Below are 20,209 nucleotides of genomic sequence, written 5' to 3'. Positions count from 1 at the left end.
TTTTTTTTTTTTTGTCTTTTGGAGACAGGGTCTCCCAGTGTGGAACTGACACCATTTGCATCTGTCCGGCAGCCACCTGGGAATAATGGCAGGGTAGACTCAGCTGGCCTGGGACTCACTATGTAGACTAGGCTGGCCTCAAACTCAGAGATCCACCTGTCTCTGTCTCCTGATGCTGGAATTAAAGGCACCTGACCCAGGTCTACTTGATATTGATGTTTCTCCTCTTGATACTGATGTTTCTTGATATTGATGTTTCTTCTCTCCCCCTCCCCCTCAAGACAGGGTCTCCCTGCAGCTCCAGCTAGCCTAGAACTCCCTATGTAGACAAGGCTGGCCTCAATTTCACAGAGATCCACTGCCTTTGTCTCCCAAGTGCAGGGATTAAAGGAATATGCTACCACACCCGGCTGTCTCAACTCTCTTTAATATGAATTTCAGATTACTCCAGAAGCTCCCCTTCCTCCACCCATATCCACCACATTAGTTTTCCAATTGCAATTAAAAGAACAAACAACTACAGAATTTAGTAGTGTTGAATAACAAATATTTACCACCACCACCCCCCCCCAGTTTCTGTGGGGCAGAGAATCTGGGGGCTCCCTTGGCTCTGGGCTCCTCACAGACTGTGGTGAAGACATTTCCAGGGTTGACTGGGGAAGGACCCTCTTCCAGCTTGCTCAGTGGATGCTGGCAACGGCCATTATTCCCAGGTGGCTGCTGGACAGATGAAGATGGTGTCAGTTCTTCCTCACTAGACACTGACTGGAGGCTACCCTCTGCTCCTCATACTCCGTGGTGGAGAACATGCCTCACATATAAGAAGCCTGTGTTCTATCTCAACACCACAGGGAAATAAAACAGACCCATACATTCTTTGACATCCATTTCTTCAAAAGCAGAGCTTCTTGGGGGACAGGGAGATGACTCAGTGAGTAAAGCAAGCATGAGGACAACGGTACGGATCCCTAGCTCCCACTTGAAAGCCAAGTGGGCATGTACAGGAGGCAGACACTGTGACAGACCTTGCCTCAATATGTAAAGTGGAAAGCAATAGAGGAAGACACCTAATCTCAACCTCAGGGTTCTATTTGCACTTGCATATGCACACATGTGCACCGACACACAAGACTGTGCATACAAACATCACACACAGAGAACACACACACACACCAAAAAGAATACAGCTTTTCTTTGAGTGTATCCCGGGCTTAGTGACTCACTTCTAAGGAACAGAATATGGTAGGGATGATGGACTAAGTCACAAAAGGCATCCCTGTGCTCTGTGGGGAAACACTTAGAGAAGATGGCTGCCATGTTGTGAAGACACTCAAGCAGCCTCTAAGACCAGTGCTCACAGCAAAGTCCTGAGCCATCTTATCAGAGCACATGTCACCAGGCATGTTGGCACATGCCTGCAATCATAACACTTGGGACACAGAAATAGGTGGATTAAAAGGTAAAAGTTCTCTCTGTGAGTTCAAGGTCAGCCTGGTCTACATAGTGAGTTCCCAGGACAGCTGGGGCTACAGGGAGACCCTGTCTCAAAAAAAAAAAAAAAAAAAAAAAAAAAAAAGGACATGGGTGTATTTTACAGGCAAGGAAATTACAGCTCAGAGATCACAGATGGTAATTGAACTTCCCAGGGCTACACAGCTGTCAAATGGCAATGCCAGGCTTTTATGCAGCTTGTTGTTCCTTGTCCTTGTCCCTGTGTCTGTGGTAGTCCAGGAGCTCCATCTGGCTTCTCCATCCCTTCTGTGGAAAGCCCCCAGGCCTGGCTCCAGAGAACAGGGAATTCTGTGCTCTGGCTCAGCTGCAGATAAAAGCCCCAAGATGGGCCTGGGGAATAGTTCCTGCCTGACCTCAAAGCAACACTAGGCTCCCATCACCATATGAATAATGCATGGTTCAGGTTTGCATGCACTTTTTCTGGGAAGACATGAACAAATGTTTACTTACCCCAGATAGAACACCAGACAGACCAAAGAAACCATTCCACCCAAGTGTAGCTTGGTAAACCAATGAATTTATTGGGCTTGCTGACAGAACTGTGGGTGAGGGGTTACTTACAGAAGCATGGGTGACCCCAAAACAGCTGCATCACAGAAAAGTCTCAGGCTAGCATGGATGATGACTTCCCCATGGCTGCATAGACAGGGTGTCTCCTTCAGTTAACCTTCTGTCTTCTACACACTCTAGCACCTCCAAAGACCACAAACACCCGGGGAAGAATTACATAAACCTGGAAGAGAGGATCAGGAGGGAGTGGCTGGAATCTCAAGTGAGGGTGTAAGGACCTTCCCACCCTTTCTATTAATTAAACTGTCAACTCGCCCTTTCTTGAAGGTCTCTTGTGGGTAGTCACAGCTGCTCTAATGAAGCGGTAATGTCTTTTCTTTTTTTTGCTCTTTTTGAGACAGGGTCTCCCTGTATCTCCAGTTGTCCTGGAACTCACTATGTAGACCAGGCTGGCCTTGAACTCAGAGACCCACCTGCCTCTGCCTCCTTAGTGCTGGGATGGGATTAAAGGCTTGTGCCACCATGCCCAGCTATGGCTCTTTTTAAAAAAATAATTTTGTTCATTATTTTTATTTTATGTGTATGAGTGTACTGTCTGCATGTGTATAAGTGTACCTGTGACATGCAATGCCTGTGGAGCTCAGAAGAGAGTGTTGGATTCCCTGGAACTGGAGTTATAGATGGTTGTTAACAGCCATGTAGATGCTGGAAATTGAGCCCGGGTCCTCTGCAAGAGCAGCCAGTGCTCTTAACCTCTGAGCTTTCTCTCCAGCCCTGGTAATGGCTCTTATGCTTACAGGACAGTAGCCTATTAGACCCAGAGACCCTGGGGATTCATCTCCATTATGACTGGGCAGTTGTCTGAGAATGAGGCCATTATTTCTCTTTCTTTCCATCCTTTCCTCCCTTCCTCCTTTCCTTCTTCTTTTAGACAGGATCTTACTATGTAGCCCAGATTGGTCCAGGACTCTCAATCTTCGTGCCCTCAGTCTCCTGGATAACAGCTATGGGCCATGATGCTGGCTAAGGCTGCCATTTCTCCTGCACTCTTTTAGATGGGAGTCTGGACTGTGGAGGACAAATACAGAGCTTTAGAACCCTTAGTAGAAAATACAAGTGACTTCCGGGTATGGTGGCGCACGCCTTTAATTCCAGCACTCGGGAGGCAGAGGCAGGTGGATCTCGGTGAGTTCAAGGCCAGCCTGGTCTACAGAGTGAGTTCCAGGTCAGCTGGGGCTATAGGGAGACCCTGTCTCAAAAAGACCAAAAAAAAAAGAGAGAGAGAGAGAGAAAAAGAAAATGTAAGTGAATTTGGGCTGGGGCTGTCGTTCAATTGGTAGAGTGCTTGCCTAGCATGCATGAAGCTCTGGATTCCATGTCCAGCATCACAGAAACTGGGTATGGTGGTGCATGCCCTTCATCCAAGCACTTGAGCAATGAGAAAAGTAACTAATACTTTTTTTTTCTTAGCATTTTTTTCCCTAAATAAACCCATTTAAAAGAAATGTGTGAGGGCTGGAGAGATGGCTCAGCGGTTAAGAACAATGACTGTTCTTGCAGAAGACATGGGGTTGAATCCCAGCACCCTCATGGCAGCTAACAACTGTCCCTTAACTCCAGTTTTGGGGGATCTGACAGCTTCTTCTGTCCTCTGTGGACATTGCACAACATGGGTGCACTTACCTACATGCAGGCAATACAAGTATACACATAAAATAGAATAAAAAATTATAAATATCTTTTAAAAAAAGAAACGTGTGTCACTATCAAAAATGAAAGGGCAATGTCTAGCCCATAAATCAACAAATGCATAGAAAACAACACACTGTAGCTCAGGAGCATTGGCCGTTTGAGGTGGATCTAAAGGTCTTCTCTCCAGGCTGTAAGGGGCTAGCTAAGCCAGTCTTAGAGAGATGGTAAAATCAGTTGAGCAGCCAGTTGAAAAGCCAATGAGGCCTTCTCTTCTTCAGAGAGAATTGCTGTGTGTCTCGGAGCAAGGGAACACCCTCTCTATGTCTCCCTAGCCTTATCTTCTAGAATTCACCAGTGGTTCCCATCTCAAGTGTCAGGAGACTCCCCTGCAGCCAAGCAATTTTCACCGGCCCCCTCCCAGGTTAGAACCCTCATGGGAATACCTAGGAAGCAGCTGCCCAGCCTGGTGACCGTGGCTACACAGGGAGGCCCAGCTTCAGGATGTCTCCCCTGAGACTAGCTGAGGTCTCTCCAACCCTCAACCCCTGCAAGACTTTGTCTCAGTCCCTCCAGCACCCTGGGGAAGTAGGTACAGGGCCAGACTGACCCAGAGCAGACCCAGTGGGACTCCAGCAGGCTGGTGAGCTCACTCTCATGCTCTTAAATATGATATTGGTTAATGAACTTCCAGCCCATCCCATAGGAAGGACCCTGGGCATATTGTGCCAGATGTCACCATGGAGGGCAGTGGCAGTGGCTCAGAGGAAATGGATTGAGAGAGGGGAGCAAGACTTCCTGCGTTTGTGGGGGAGAGAGCTGGTGCCTGGGATGTGGGCTCAACTGCAGGTGTGATACATGCTGCCTCTGTCACCTTCAGTAGGTGGCTTAGCCTCTTAGTATTCAAAGTATGGTTCCCACACTGTCGACACCACCTGGGAGCTCATGAGAAAAGCAGAACTTCAGGCTCAGACCAACTGGTGCAAAATCTACATTGTGACACTCTTCCCTGGGTGATTTTTCAGGCATGCGCCTGTGAGTGCCTCAGTTCTGCATCTATAGAATAGGGGCTGAGTTAAGGCATCTGCAGAGTTTAATGAAGTTACCAGCATATGGTTTAAGTACTACCTACATGTTTGCCACTGTTTTTTTTTTTTTTTTTTCCAAAACAGGGGCTCATGTAGCCCAGGCTGAACTCAAACTCTTTTTTTTTTTTTTTTTTTTTTTTTTTTTTCCAAAACAGGGTCTCATGTAGCCCAGGCTGACCTCAAACTCTGTATGTGGCTCAGGATGACACCGAAACTCCTGCCTCTACCTCCCACTTGCTAGGATTATAGGTGTCACCATATTCTGTTTATGTAGCTCTGTGCATGCTAGGCACATGCTCTGCCAGCTGAGCCACATCCTCAGCCTGCTACTATTTTTATTGTTGTGTGTTACCACTGTTACCTTCAGCGAAGAAGTCTGGGAAGGACAAGGGCTACTGCTAGCCCTCAGCCCTTCTCACCACTCCAGCACTGGGCTGCATGAAACCCAGCATAAAGATGAGGAAGATGAGCCTCAGAGAGGGGCAGTAGCTGGCCCAAGATCTAAATGGGGAGGCCGAGTCTTCCCAAACCTATCCAAACCTGTTACTAAGGTGACCTGTAAGTGGATGGGAGTTCTTTGCCTGTGCCTATCACTTGATGCATCCCCAGCTGTGTGCCTCACACCTTGCTGTTGTCTCCCACTTCTCAGATGAGTAAATGTGAGACACTGAGAGGTTAGGCTGCTTTTCCAAAACCCTCTAGCAGGAGTGGCTGGATTTGAAGCCAGGTAGTCTCATTTCTGTATCATGCTTCATGCCACTTGCTGTGTCCTTTCCTCCATCGTGTCCCTGCTTCCTGTCATCCTGTTGCCAGCCCCAGCTCTGGGGTTCCAGACCTAGACCACTAATGAGCTCTTGGCCAACCTGAGGCTGGAACCACAGAGGCCACTGAAATTGGCTTTGTGGGAAGAACTTGTTTCCTTCCACTCTGTACTCCCAACTATGGTCCACAGGGCAGGAGCCACTGGGACAGCCACGGGCAGATCTAGAAGCAGTAACTGTTTAGAGCCCCCTGGCTCTGACCTCCAGGACAGCTGCTTGGAGCCTGGCTTCCAGAGACATTCTTGCTCAAACCCAGTTCACCACCTCAGCCTGGCCTCCTTCCAGCTAGGAAGTAGAGCTAGCCCTGGAGATCTATCATTGGGTTATTCATTCAATATACATTTATTTAGCACCTACTGTGTACAGGGGCTGTTCAGTGGACTCAGTAGTGAAACGTCCTAGTCCTAAGAGAGACCAAAAGTTAATCACACACTCTTGGAAAATACTCATGCTCACAATGGACAGGTGAGTCCACTTTTGGGTGGTGAAATAGGAAGAGCCCTCTTGAGCAAGGAGCATGAAAGTTGAGATTAGGAGATGCCATCCATGAAAGTGAGGAGAGAGAACTGGCATGGGTCAGAGATGGGAAACAGCTTGGTGCACTGGATGGAGGGAAAAACTCTTAGCAGGGCTGGGATGGAGAGAGGGTGTTCCCATACCTCAGCTTGTGTGTAGGGCCTTCCATGTCTTCCAGAGGGCTCTGCTTGAGTCTGGAGAAGTTACCAGCCCACAAGCCTCCCAGTTCCCAGGAGGATATCCTAGCCTGATCTACCCCAAGTTGCCCCTTCCTGTCTTCCTGAGTACCTTGAACTCCAGAGCCCTTGAAGGACCCACCTTCATTCCTCTTGCACGCCCCAGGTGGCCACCAGGGAGTGTTCTCTCACTAGACTCCTTAGATTCCTTTCTTGAGGGCAGTCACGCCTTTCCCCAAATCCTGCCTCCACAGGGGCTTCAGCCCTCTGGAGCTTCAGGATCCTCATGTCAAATGGGATAACACATTTTTATTTGAAGTTATTTTTAAGATGTGTTGAGCGGGCCATATAGGGGCACGGAACTTGGTGGGAGCCTATTATATTGTGTTAAAAATAACACACCCCCAGCCCACAGCTTTGGGAACAGGGACCTTATTTGTCTGGCTTATGGCCAGCAGGAACATGGTCGGTGCAAATGGGCAGATTGATGATGATGGGTGAGTTAGAGAAAGCATGAACGACCAGCTCCTTTCTCAAGCAAGGTCATTTCACTATGCGCGCCAGCAGCCTCCAGGTGGTATACCACTCTCCTACCTGCTACGCGCCTCAGTTTCTCCTCCGTCGTCGGGGAGGAGAGGAGAATCAGGGGCTGGGGAGACTCTAGCGGAAAGAGGACGCCGCTCGCCGGCCCAGAGAGACCTGCGCCCAATTGGCGGCCCGACGCCGGCCCCACCGCCCTCCAACCCCTAGCGCCACTAGCAGCGCAGCCCCAGCTCAGCCACCAGGCCCCGAGCGCACGTGACCCCGCCCCGCCGTCCCAACGCGAGCTCCCATTGGCCACTCCGGAGGAGCCCGCCCCTTACTAGGGCGGAGCCGAAGGCGCCCCGCCCGCAGCAGATCTGGGCTCCGTCGTCCCGACTGTGCGCGGCGGCCGACCCGGCTGGGGGAGTCGGTTAGTGGGGCTGCTGCGGGCGGATCGCGCCGGGTCGCGGGCCGCGGCATGGTGAGCGGGGCCGGCTGGGCCGGCGAGAGGGAAGGGCCGGTCGGGATGGGCCTCGATGGCCGAGGGCGCGGCGGGGAAGGGCCGGGGGTGCGGCCTGGGGAGGGTGGGCGCCGGGGACGCCGCGCGCGGGCGGGGGCTCTTTGTCCTCCACAGCGGTTGGGACAAAGGCGGAGGCGGTGGGGGGGGTGTGGAGCGGAGGCTGCTTGACGGGACGCCGGCCCCCTCCCCCACCGTGCCGGTCTGCTCCGCAGCCCGCAGTTCCGCGTCTTGCGCGGGTTCCCGGTGCTGCCCAGGACACTGAATGCCAGCATCTACGGGGTTCCCGGCAGCCCCCCGTGTGGTCAAGAAGGAATGAGGGGGGGCGGGAGCCCAGGGAATGTCTGGCTCCTGTTTTGTGGGTGGGGAAACTGAGGCCGAGACGCAGCGTTCGGTGCCCGGTCCCGTCGGCAGTGACTGCGCGGCGTGGGCATGACTGGGTGTCGTGGTCCTGGGTGTCGTGGTCCCGTGTCTCACCCCTCCCTGCTCAGGCGGACTTGAGTTGTCTCTCCAGCTGTAGCCCCTGAACCGGCCCCTGCTTCCTTTAAGCCTCGCCTTGCTCCTCCGGAGAGTGGGGGAGACGCGGCGTCGCCCGGTAGGGTTAAGTGAGAGGGTGCGTGGAGCGCGCCTGGCACCGTGCCTGCACACCGCCCGCGCTTGGCACACGGGAGCTGCTGGGGCGCTTGTCATCCCTGAGTACCCACTGTCAAATCCTCACCCAGACTAGCTCCCGAGGGGACTCACACCAGCACTCGGCCTCTAGGCATAGGAGAGGAGGACAGAGGTTTAAAATCGAGAATTTAGGATTCAGACTGCCTGGGTTAGAATCTCTGGCACATCTACTTTTAAGCTGTGTGACCTTGGGCAGTTGATTTAACTTCTCTTAGCTACAGATTGTCAAGTGGGAAGAGTAATAACTCTAGGGTTGTTTTGAGGCAGAAATTTTGAAGAAATCTGCTTGAGCTGTTTAGCTCAGAGCCCAGCACAGAGGACTTTTTTCAGCATCTACCATTATCTTACCAAAGATGTGTGGCCAAATGGTTAGACCCAGAATGACCTGCAGGCAAGAACCTCAGGGACCACAACTGACTTTAGGGCAGTCCCAAACTTCTCTGCCCTAGCTTCCTCTTCTGCCATGGGAACCTGGGGGCCAGCTGTGTCATCTGAGCAAATTTCCCTTGTAGAGGGGAATGTTGGGGGACAATAGACACAGAGCCTTAGTAGTAAATGTCAGCCCTTCGGGTTTTGGTGATGAGTTAGAGGAGACCTGATTCTCATGGATATTATTAGTTAAGGGACTCCAGCCCTGAACCAGCTCCCTAACCTCAGACCACTCCCAGGTCCCTGTGTACAAGTCTGTATGCCTGCCCTAGCAGGACAGATTGCAACCTGAGTTCAGGGCAGGGGCAAGGTGTACCAGAGGAGCCTGTTAGATCTAAGCCCAGGCAGGCCCAGCTGTCTCTATGCATGCTTGGGGCAGGGATGGGGCAGCAGCAGAGAAGCAGAGCCATAGGAAACTGGGGCCCCATACACACTGCTGACCCCTCACTCATCCAGCAAGGCCAAGAGGGGAGGGTAGGTCACAGCCTGGCAGCCTTCATGAGGAGAGGCCCAGGACCACCTCAGAACAGTCACTATTCACCTCACCTCCCTACTCCTGCTGTGATCATCCCATGCTACAAGTGAGGAAACTGAGGCACTGGTTGTTTACATGGCCTGGCTTAGAGTGAAGAGCCACAGAATGGGATGTCAGCCCCGAAGTAGAGCACCATCAAGAGCAAAGGGAGACTCCTCAAAATGCAGAGGGCCAGGCTAGGGTCTCAGCCCAGCCAGTGGCTGGAGGTGTCTGGCACTCTTGAACATCCCCTTGCTGACTCCCTTAGTCAAGACAAATCCTGCAACTCAGAAGCCTGAGGCCAGCTGGCTCCCCCAAAATACACAGGGACAAACATCCCCAGCTTACCCACTCCTGTCCCATGTGCCTTGACCCTCAGTTCCCACCACTAGCACTGGAGAAGTCTCAGCTCTCTATTATGCAGAGCCTCTATCCCCTAAACCCTTCTAAGTCAACTGGAGCACAGCGTGTCCCCTGTTGAAACTAACAGTAGTGATAACTCCCAGCTTGGGCCTGGACCCTCCAGAGTCACCCCAGGCTGCAGTATTTGAGAATTGTTGGGCCTAGTTTCCCAAGGCCCAGAGATATAGAGATGAGTGAGTGGACCCCAAGATACACAGGGTTCAGAATGACACATTGTGAACTCAGAGCAGGGGTCTCCTAAGATCAGCAGTCTCTAAGTCTTCCTATATGTGAAGGGTCTCTATTACCCCTGCCTCTTCATGAGATCCCCAAACCAACCCTTCACTCCAGTGTTTGTGCTCAGCCCCAGTGGGCACAGACGTGTAGACTGAGTCCCCTTATCTCCACTCCGCACCACACTATTCCTGATAGCCTCCATTTTTTCATGTGACCCCCAAGGCCCCAAAGCACAGAGCCTGGCCTGGGCCCAGTGCCACAAATAGCTTCTTCTCTGGGGACACCCTGCCGCCTGCTCCTCACTTAACTGGGCATATCACGAGTGCTGCTGAGCTCAGCTGGCACCAGCTTGCCACCCTGCCACTGCCTGCAGCCTGTACCTCCTGGAGTCCTCTGAGGAAGCTGGGAGCACTGCCCTGCTTACAGGGCCAACTAACCCCCAGGAGCTTCCAGCAGTGTTCTCAGAGTGAAGCCATGCCCCATCTTCTAGCAAAGCCACCTGTCAAGTGTGTCTCTTCAGGGAACCCCAGTTCAAAGGCCAGAAATAATTCTGACTCCAGGTTCCAACTCAAAAAAGAAGATTGGAAGTAGAACACAACAGCCCCAAAGAGGTGCCTTCTGAGAAAGTTCCCAACTGAGTAGGAAGGAAGGAGGTAGCCACAGGACAGTAGAGAGGCTTGGGTGGTAGCCAGGCTTCCAGGAGAGGGTGAGGCAGCCTCAGGAGACACCCCCCCCCCTTCTGAGGCTAGGAATTAGATTTTTAAATCAGTTCTCAGGAAACATTTGCTCAATGAAAGAGGGAACAAGAAACCCATTAGGGATGGGTGGAGGCCACAGGCCAGGCATGACCAGCTGTCACCAGGCTCTGTGCCCAGTTCTAGGCCTGGGGTGGATGCAGTAGATAGGGGTTTAGGGTCATTACTGCTCTCTGGTCCCTCAGGCCTGGGGTTGCCCTTGACTCTTTATTAGTCCTGGGATTGCTATCTGCTGTTTCCCTCAGGTCATAGTACCATTGTTTGATTTTCCACATCCTGTCCCTGAACTAACCCCAGCCCCCAACACACACTTCCCCTTCCCAATTGTTGCTTCCTTGCCTTCCAGTCCAGAGGCTGTGGGAAGGAGGTGGGCAGGGCAGGTGGAGGCAGGTTCTGTCAGCACAGTAGAGCCATGGAGGGGCCCTGTGTCCGGCTAGGTGGGTCCCTGGGAGCTGATGGTGTCGTGCAGAGCAAGCAGAGCACTCTTGGGACATGCAGCTCTGGGGGTGAGGAGAGGCCAGTGCCAGATGGCTGCATCCCAGAGGCCAGGCTTGCAGCCCAGGCCAGTGCCTGGGGAGGGTGCTTCCCTGGCTTCCTGGTCCGGAGGGCTGCCGTGTTGTGGCTGGTGTAAAGTAGGTCAGAGTTTCTCTCTCTGCCTCCCTGTGGGTACCATTTGGGGCCACACCATTCTATGTTGCAGTTTTTGGGGTGCTATCCTTTGCCTTGCAAAGTGTCCCTGGACTCTACCCACCAGGTGCCAGTAGCACCCCGTCCCCATTTGTGACCAACCAAAGTTATCAGATGTGCAGTTGTCCTCAGTTGAGACCCAGTGATTAGAGGTCAGAGAATACAGCATCCAGGCAAAGGGAGCTGTGGGGGTAAAGGCCTGGCCACAGGAGGATACTGAAGGGCACAAGGCTACGGAACAGTGAGCAGGAATGGGGGTGTACATGCTGATCACTATCAGCACTTGGGCATATCCTGTGTGCTCTGACTGCAAGAGGTGAACAGGGAGCCTGCCAAGTGAGACAGGCAGCTCAGACTTTGGAGACCGTGAAGGTGGAGATGCAAAGGGGCCTTTCTGCAGTCAGCTCAGGTGGTAAGCATGGTACTCCCTGGTTTCAGGGTCTGGTCCATGGGTACTCGAAGGCATTGATTTAGCTGCCTGTGACCTTCAGAGAGGCCTGACCTCCAGGTGCCTCCCTGGTTGAGTGAGAGTCATTTCTAATTAGGGGATTATTGCTCAAGAATGCAGCAGGCTTCATCCTGTTTAGAGGGAGTATCTTCCAGTGCTCTCTGCCTGGGTGACGTGGATGGGAGGAATTTGGACACTTGGGTCTTACTGCAGGCTGTGTCTGGCCTGTGCGACTGTACCTCAGGCTTCCTTATCCCTCGTAACCACTTAGTTGCCTGTAATTGGCAGGAAAAGAAAGGAAGTGTAGGGCTTTGGGATGCTGGAGCATCCTACTGGCCTCAGCACCCAAGGAGGCTGTGGCAGCAGAGCCCTCACTTGTAGGGGTTATGGCTAGCTGGGCCTTGGGATTCCACCTAGAGTAAGCCCTGGAGGATTGAGAGGAAGACCGGAATCTGCTTTCTCTGGGCTTTGTGTGTATCCCACAGCCTCTCCTTGGCTGCTAACAGTTTTGTCTGCAGGTGAGGACTGGGGCTCTGTGATGTTGAAGGAGTTGGGCATTGTCTAAGGTCCTGTGGCTAGGAGGGCTTCAGCACTCCATATCCCAGCATCATTCCATACACAAGCCCTGATGTCACCTACTTCTGTCTCCATTCAAACAGGGTGATACTTCAGGTTCTCCCTCCTGCCTTCGGAGCCCTAGCAGTGGTATTCCCTGTCAGGAACGCTCTTCCCATCAGTGTGGCCTTCCTGCAGCTCACCTGCCCATCACAGCATTGGTCCTGTGATCCTGATGTGACACTCACACTTGAAGTGACATATTTGGAAGTATTGACTGTTCAGGAGGTTGGCTCCTATACTAGACGCTGAGCTCTGTGCAGACAGGACCCAGTTGCTCTGTCCCTCCTGCCCCTTCTCTGAAGCAACCCCCCTCAGTACCTGCATCTTCCAGAATCTTATCTTCATCCACAGGCTTCCTCAATTACCAGGGTCTTCACAGGCCAGCTGTGGCTCCATGGGGCAAAAGCTGTTGGTTGTTGTGCCCTTTACCTGGATCCCACAAGGAGTTGGTAGGTCTGTATGTGTTATCTGTTCCCCCCCACAGAGGCTCATTATTATTTCTCTGCTTTTGGCTCCTTCCCCTCTAGCCTTCTGGAAACCACTGGTTCCTGAAGTGGTCACTGAACACATTTTAGTGTGCTGTTTTTTAGAATGTCCACCGTCAGCCAGGCATGGTGGCTCATACCTATAATCCCAACACTCAGGAGCTAAGGCAAGAGAATCTTAAGTTTGAGATCAGCCTAGGCTACAGAGTGAGCCTTTGTCTCAAAGATAAAAACAATGAATTCCTTCAACAGAAGAGCAGCCAGCCCTCTGGCAGCCTCTCTCTCTGTTGTCCTGGTGCCTGTTCCCTCTCCCACCTGGGTGACTTCCTTTTGATATAAGAAGCACTTGGGTATCAGAAGTAGCTTGGGTATTAGAAGAAACTGGGAAAGGGAGGCTGGGTGAGCATCTGAGCAGACACAGTGGAAAGACAAGCCCATGACTCACCAGGTGGAAGGTAGAGCTGGTTGAGCTAAAGAACTTAAAATCGGGCTGGAGAGATGGCTCAGCAGTTAAGAACTGTGACTTCTTGCAGAAGACCTGGGTTCAAATCCCAGCACCCACATAACAGCTAACAACTGTCCCTAACTCCAGTTCCAGGGGATCCCATGGCCTCTTCTGTCCTCTGAGGGCATTGCACAGCATAGGTGCACTTGCCTACATGCAGGCAATACATTCACACACATAAAATAAAAATAATATTCTTTTAAAAAAGGAACTTCAAGCCAGGCGTGGTGGCGCACGCCTTTAATCCCAGCACTTGGGAGGCAGAGGCAGGTGGATCTCTGGGAGTTCAAGGCTAGCCTGGTCTACATAGTGAGTTCCAGGACAGCTGGGGCTACAGGGAGACCTTGTCTCAAAAGACCCAAAAAAACCAAAAAACTTAAAATCAGACCTCTGGAAGTGCCAACTGGGTGGCCTTGTCCCCTGTGGTGTCCCTGGTGTAGTCTCATCTGGCTTTGTCTTTCAGGACTGTCCTGTGCAACCCAAGTTCCAGCCTCACTGAGCCAGCCACACCAAGAGCTTCCCCGCAAGAAAGCCCCTCCAAGCACTGACCATGTCTATTATGGACCACAGCCCCACCACAGGGGTGGTCACAGTCATCGTCATCCTCATTGCCATCGCTGCCCTGGGGGCCTTGATCCTCGGCTGTTGGTGCTACCTGCGGCTGCAGCGCATCAGCCAGTCAGAAGATGAGGAGAGCATCGTGGGTGATGGCGAGACGAAGGAGCCCTTCCTACTGGTGCAGTACTCAGCCAAGGGACCATGCGTGGAGAGAAAGGCCAAGCTGATGACTGCCAATAGCCCGGAAGTGCATGGCTGAGTTGGGCTGCAAAGCCCCTGGTCCCATTTGTAGCCAGCTCAGAGGCTCTGGGAGGGCAGAAACAGACATGTTGCTGTGAGAGGGGAGTGGTTGACACTTTGCAGGCACGGCCTCTGCAGGCTTCGTCATCGCATGCACTGACTCTGGGTCCTGGCTGTCCTGGCCTTCCCCCTTGGCCTCCTGGTGGGGCTGCCCATTGCAGGCAGTGGGCAGGCCTGACCCTGCAGGGGCTTGTGGCCCCCCTAGTGCTTTTGTTACTTGAATGTTTTAGCTGAGCCTGTTTTTGATGGAGCTACTACTGTAATGCGTGAACTCACCAACCTGTGAACTGTAAATAGGCCCCAGAAGCACGTGCTTAAGCCTTTTTTGCTGATTTTTAAAAATACCACATAGTGGGACTGGTTTGATGACCATACTCATGATGAGCCAAGGCGAGACCATGAAGGGTCTTCCACTGGTTAGGCCGCAGTTGCCCTTAGCAGGAGTCACTGAGGTTTATCTATGCATATGGAAAGGAAGTGAGAGATGGATTTCAGGACTGGTGGTTGAGCAGTTGGGGTACCTTGGTGATTTCTGCTTGGTTAGTAATGGGTGGAAGAACCACACCCCCCTTCTCTAGTTTCAGCTTTGTGAAATAGTGGTGCATGTAGATATTGGAGTTATTGCAAGGAAGCTACTGTACTTGCTTGGGAGCCGGTGAAGGACAAGTCCACACAAGTCCTGAGGGCTGCCAGGCGGCTGAGTAGCAGAGCATTTTCTTGTCCTTTGGTCTTAAGCACACCCAGTGTGCCGCCTTAACGCAGGCTTCAATGAAACACCAGAGCCCATGGTGGCTACTTTTAGTCTGAAACCCAGTTGGCCCAGGAGAGCAAGATTTTGTTTTTTGTATTTAATATTTTCTGCACTGCAGGTGGGGAGGAAGAGACTCTGTCCTGTGTTTTTTCTTTCCTCTCCTCTTCACATGTGAGCTTCCTTTCCCCTCTCATGACCACCCGCCTGCTGGGTATTGGCTTTCACTTCTCTCCTTGGGGTTCTGTGTAGACTGACTCCCCTGACCCAGTACTAAATGTACCATGAAAGGTCATTTCTAGTGAGCATGTATTTACAAAGGAGCTATCTAGGGCAACGGGTTGGGGAGTTCAAGTTCAGGACCTGGTTCTTAAAGGTAAGGGAGCCAGCACCCCAGCAGCTTGCATCTGTGAGAAATCCCTTGTGCCCAAGTCCGTGAGCTTGCTCAGATGTTTAATCCCACCACTGTAAGTGCACTCTAAACCATCACGATTAAAACGTGACTGTTGGCATCCTGGGTTATCAGCCCTAGCTTCACCTTTACACCTGAGACCTCATGAGCAGCACTGGGCAGGGAACACAGCTCCAGCCTCCAGGCCAGGCTGGAAAGATCTCCTTTAAAAAGCATGTGGAACTAATTCATTTTCTGGAACCCCAAAGGGGAAGCTGTAGGGAACATTTCTTTTTAGCAGCATATGCCTACAGGGCAGGAACAGCTTGGGATAAAGAGGGGAAGCTAATGAGGCCATTTGCACTGAAGGTAGGAATAAGATGCCACAGGTGGATTGCTGGGGGAAAAACCGACTAGGAAACTCCCTTGGCCCCCAATGAGATGGTCAGACCAGGGAACAGATAGTGAGGGATAGATAGGCTGGCCATTGGCTGAGGCTACTCAGGCTGGGGTGGGCAGGATGCATGTTAGAGCTGGGAGCAATGATCCATAGGCCTAGAAGGGGAACAGAAAGTTTGATGGGAAGGTTTGCCCTGTAGCTGAGGGGTTTGATCCATCCCTATCCCATTTCCAGCTCTCTACCTCTAATTCTTCCCCAGCCAGTAGCATATAAATACTGCTGGTGCTTTAGCTCTACTGCCCACTGATCCAAGAGTAGCTTGGATCTAGTTTCAATGTGAGCCTGGATCCTGAAACTGACCATCACTCTCCTTCAGATGCAGACTACAGCTTTTACTATGCCAGTGAACTTTCAGCTTTGAAATGATTAAACATTGCTTTCTCATCAGTTTTACTTTTGGAGTTTTCTCATCTGCTTCCAAGTTGCCAGAGATGTCTTTATTGCTTGAGTCGGCCCATCAGAGTAGGATGAATTGTTTGTTGGGTGAGGTTCGCGTTGGGTGAGGTACTGTGGTGCACTGGTGGAGGTCTTTGGGAGGAAAATGAAAACACCTATAGAACTAGTGAATGGTCACACAATAGCTTTCCCTGTTCTTATCAGTGGCTACTTTTTTAAAGCAGACACCAGAGCCATGGTTTAGTAAGTTACGACAGAGGAGAGGGATTTAGATTCTTTTCAATAGTGCAACTATTGTGGTCAGGCCTTGTAATGAGTAAGCAGCTAGCCTTTCATCCTGCATACACAGAAGCAGCAGGAGGAAAGCAAGAAGGGACTCTGAGGCTGGGCCACTGAAAGGTGGACTTCCAGACACATCCTCAAATGAACTATGCTACTGTTTTTGTCTCAAAGCTACCAAGTTTGTGCAATAAGTGGAAGGAATGCCACTTCTGTTCAATAAAAGCTGAATGACATTCAAGTTCATTTTCTAGACCCAGAAAATCTTTATTTACAATAAATTTCAATAAAATTTGCATAAATATCTTCCCAATGTAGTTTTTACCTCAATTCCTTCATCTTATTTCAAAAGTTAGTCTGTCCTGTTCTCATGCTTCCTCTCTGATGCCAGAGTGGAGCTAGTGTTGGAAGGCAGAGGAGTGCCACCAGGTAACTCGGTAGCACCTGTAGGCTTCCGGTGGCTGGAGTGAGCTTCTCTTAGAGGGGTGGGGTCCTCAGCCCCATCCTGGCCTTCTAGTTCCCTCTCCATGGTGGCCACAAGAATCTTGAGCCATGTGTCTTCAGGGAGGGGATTCTCTGAAGCACTGGCCAGCTCTTGAAGTTCACGGGCCTTCTGTACATACAGGGCCTGCAGCTTCTGGCCATGGCGCCGGAGCAGCCTGTGCTGCTGCTCCAGGGTCCGCTGCCTCCGCAATAGGCGACGCCCATCTCTGCGGGCACTGGAGAGCTGGCCCTCCACCTGCTCCTGTGTGCGGCGGAGGCTGCTCATCTCAGCTCTCAGCTTCTGCATGATGCTCTCCATGTGAGAGATATGTTCCCGCTGCAGGACTGCCTCGCTCTGGACACATTCTTTGGTAGGAGGGTTGGCCAGGCTCTGGGGGGCAGAGGCAGGGTCTGAGTGATACAGAATGAATCTTAGCAGATTCGGAAGGGTGATGGGGAGGTCTCCAGGGTATTTTACACTTAGGTCCTTTCTGGAGAGAAAGGGAGAAGAGTCAAAGGTGAGGGTCATGTCAACAGGCACAGTGCAAAGCCAAATGTGACTCAAGGTCAGGCCGGCTACTCAGACCAAGAAAAGACATGCCTAGGCTTCTACTTCCTGAAAGGAAGGAAGTGTTGCTTGGGCAAGCAGTTCCCTATAGGGCTGAGTGCCCCATATGCTCAACTGTGATTAAGGCAGAGTATATCCATGCCTGTGGACAGAACTCAGTTTTTGCACTCAACTTCCAGAAAGACAAGGCCTACGCCTAAAGCCAGTGCAGCAGGGGAGGGTGGGGGCTCTATGTGATCCACAAGGTCTGCTGGCCAAAGTTCTGGAACAGGACTGTCATCTGTCACCATGGCTATTAACAGTGTTTGATGAAACTGGAAAAACCTGGGCTGGAGAGATGTCTCAGCGGTTAAGAGCACTGGCTGTTCTTGCAGAAGACCTGGATTCTAATCCTAGCACCTACATGGCAACTAACCACCATCCCGCAGTTCCAGTTCCAGGGGATCCGATGCCCTCTTCTGTCCTCCATGGGCACTGCACCTCATGGGTGCACTACTAACACGCATGCAGGCAATACACTTGTAAACAAAAAAAAATTTTTTTTTTTTTGGTCTTTTTGAGACAGGGTCTCCCTGTAGCCCCAGCTGTCCTAGAACTCACTATGTAGACCAGGCTGACCTTGACCTCACAGAGATCTGCCTGCCTCTGCCTCCCGAGTGCTGGGATTAAAGGGGGGGTCTTTTTTGAGACAGGGTCTCCCTGTAGCCCCAGCTGTCCTGGAACTCACTATGTAGACCAGGCTGACCTTGACCTCACAGAGATCTGCCTGCCTCTGCCTCCCGAGTGCTGGGATTAAAGGAGTATGCCACCACGTCTGGCTAAACAAAATTTTTTAAAAATTAAAAATAATTTTTTTTAAACCTGGAAAAAGCTGGATGGTGCATGCCATTAATCCCAGCACTTGAGAGGCAGAGGCAGATGGATCTTGTGAGTTTGAGGCTGGCCTGGTCTACATAGCAAGTTCCAGGCCTGCTGGACAACAACAACAACAAAATAACTGGAAAAACCTGTAACAGCTGTTTCCTCAGGAAACATTTAATAATGCATGATATCTATGGTAGGAGTGTTGACTACAGGTGACTATCATATCCAGAGGACACTGAGTTTACACCTGAAGAGGTCCTACTAGCAAAAGGACCAACCAAGGGACTTAAGGTAAATTATAGTAACCCAGTGCTGACAGCACAGAACTGAGGACAGTGACATCAAAAGGGGTTCCCCACAGCTTTGTTCCAAGTCCTCATTCAGAAAAGTCCTTTTCAAAACTTGTTATTCCAATGTCTGGCCACCAACATTTTTCTTACAGGTTTGTTTACCTGTGTGCATGCACAATCTGGCCACCAAAACTCATCAAAGTGCTAGCTTTCTACATTTCTGCCTGAGGCTAGTCAAAAGACAGGTATCGGCACCCTCAGAAAGTAAAGGAATGGAGGTTGAGAGCAGAGACCCCAAAGTCAGCTCTCCAGGCTGTACTGCGTCTGTCATGTATTTTCAGACTAGCAACTTGGGCTCTGTAAAAATGTCCTGTGCCTCACAGGAAGGTTATGGGGATCAACTGAGTTAAGTGGATGTTCAAGATTAGCTTTGTAAAATTTTGCATTACTAGCTGTATGTGGTAGCACATACTTATAATCCCTCAGGCAGAAAGATCACAAGTTTGAAGCCAGGCTGGGCTACATAGTAAGACCACATCTGAGAAAAGAAAAAGAATATTGCACTGTTCCTTAGGAATGCACCAATTAAAAGCTTGTATATCCTTTCCACACACAAAGCCATCAGCCAAACACCTAAAAATACAAAAGGTGTCCTATTATTGGGTATCCCTTTTCCTATCAAAAATCACAAGGAAGTTAAAATCAGCCAAGCTGAAACAAGATGGCTCACACCTGTAATTCCAGCACTTAGAATGAGGCAAGACGATCAATAGAAGTTTGAGGCTAGTCCGGGCTACAGTATGAGATCCTGTCTCAAAACAAAAATAAGGTATGTCCACTTTATGTAATTTACAGAAACCTTTAGACAGCTTTTTACCAGTTTTAAAAACTTTCAGATAAGGGTAATCAGAACTTTGAAGGTGTATGTCAGCTGTGTCTATCAATAATAGAGTAAGTGCTCTTCACAATAGATTTTTTCTCCTCCCATGGAGCACCCAGCACAACTCCACAGAGGAGGTGGCTAGGCCTGTCACTCTGTCTTGTAGGGCCAAGTGCAGATGCACCTCCCCCCACACAAAAGGGAAGGGCTTTTAGGCACCATAGTATGTCTCTGAAAACATTTACAGGATAAGACTAGTAAACAGCATGCTGTCTTAAAGTCTTGGTGACTCCCTAATGCTAAAATGGTTTCACATCCTTTTTAAAAGAAAAATTTTACGTATTTGTTTTTAGGTTTTTTTTTTTTTTTCTTTTTAAGATTGTATTTAGTGTTTGTGCATGCCATGGCACTGGTATGGAAATCAGAAGACAACTTGTGTGCGTTGGTTCTCACCGTCCACCATGTACATTCCAGGGATTAAACTCAGGTTGTCAAAGCCTTTACCAAATGAGCCTGTTTGAGACAGGTTCTTAATATGTAGTTTTTAGGCTGGCCTTGAACTTCTAATCCTCTTGCCTCTGTCCCCTGAGCTGGAATCATAGTAGTATGATATCATGCCTGGCTACTTTGACATCAAAATATTTTTTTTCCATACTTTTTAAAAGTAGGTAAGAAGCCAAGCATGGTTGCATGCCTTTAATCCTAGCACTTGGGATGCAGCGGCAGAGGCGGGCACAAGTGGAGTGCTGTAAAATAGAGGCCAAATGGTCTACATAGGGAGTCTAGGCCAGCCAGGGTTACAGGAAGCTCTGTCTCAAAACAAAACAAAAAAAACCACAAAAAGTAGATAGGACATAGAATATCAACAAACTGCTTCCAAAAATCTAGT

General features: G+C 50.5%; 2 protein-coding genes and 1 long non-coding RNA gene across 9 annotated transcripts in view; 1 reads left to right on the top strand and 2 right to left on the bottom strand.

Moving 5' to 3' along the window:
* Window positions 1-417: 417 nt before the first annotated feature.
* On the bottom strand, window positions 418-7,089 carry LOC115069779. Its single transcript, XR_003849010.1, has 3 exons — window positions 6,907-7,089; window positions 2,074-2,245; window positions 418-720 (listed from the first exon to the last, which is right to left on the bottom strand). It is a non-coding gene; the product is annotated as an uncharacterized LOC115069779 (long non-coding RNA).
* Window positions 7,090-7,189: 100 nt separating this feature from the next.
* Window positions 7,190-16,476, top strand: Snn (stannin). Of its 6 annotated transcripts, none has more exons than XM_017797358.2 (3): window positions 7,190-7,315; window positions 12,465-12,562; window positions 13,567-16,476. In XM_017797358.2, exon 3 carries the CDS (start codon window positions 13,654-13,656, stop codon window positions 13,918-13,920), a length of 267 nt encoding a protein of 88 aa, XP_017652847.1. In that variant the 5' UTR covers window positions 7,190-7,315; window positions 12,465-12,562; window positions 13,567-13,653; the 3' UTR covers window positions 13,921-16,476. The 6 variants fall into 6 exon arrangements, 5 of the variants coding, with proteins under 5 accessions (XP_017652847.1, XP_029417866.1, XP_008828144.1 ...); XM_029562006.1 differs by having other exon boundaries at window positions 12,465-12,566; XM_017797359.2 differs by having other exon boundaries at window positions 7,232-7,264.
* A 1-nt stretch (window position 16,477) lies between these two features.
* Window positions 16,478-20,209, bottom strand: part of Txndc11 (thioredoxin domain containing 11) — a 79,442-nt gene continuing 75,710 nt past the window's right edge. For both annotated transcript variants that reach the window (XM_017797356.2, XM_017797357.2), the window contains one exon: window positions 16,478-17,209. In XM_017797356.2, coding sequence (XP_017652845.1) covers window positions 16,588-17,209 — 622 coding nt within the window. In that variant the 3' untranslated portion in view covers window positions 16,478-16,587. The remainder of the gene's footprint in view (window positions 17,210-20,209) is intronic.

Source organism: Nannospalax galili, unplaced genomic scaffold (genome assembly GCF_000622305.1).
Source record: "Nannospalax galili isolate Female #2095 unplaced genomic scaffold, S.galili_v1.0 scaffold32, whole genome shotgun sequence".
NCBI lineage: Eukaryota > Metazoa > Chordata > Mammalia > Rodentia > Spalacidae > Nannospalax > Nannospalax galili.
The sequence above is the reverse complement of the archived record's forward strand: the minus strand, read 5'-3'. Positions and strand labels throughout refer to the sequence as shown.

Excerpts from the sequence above, each read along its gene's own strand:
- Snn (XM_008829922.3), top strand. The coding sequence starts at position 13,654 with ATGTCTATTATGGACCACAGCCCCACCACAGGGGTGGTCACAGTCATC.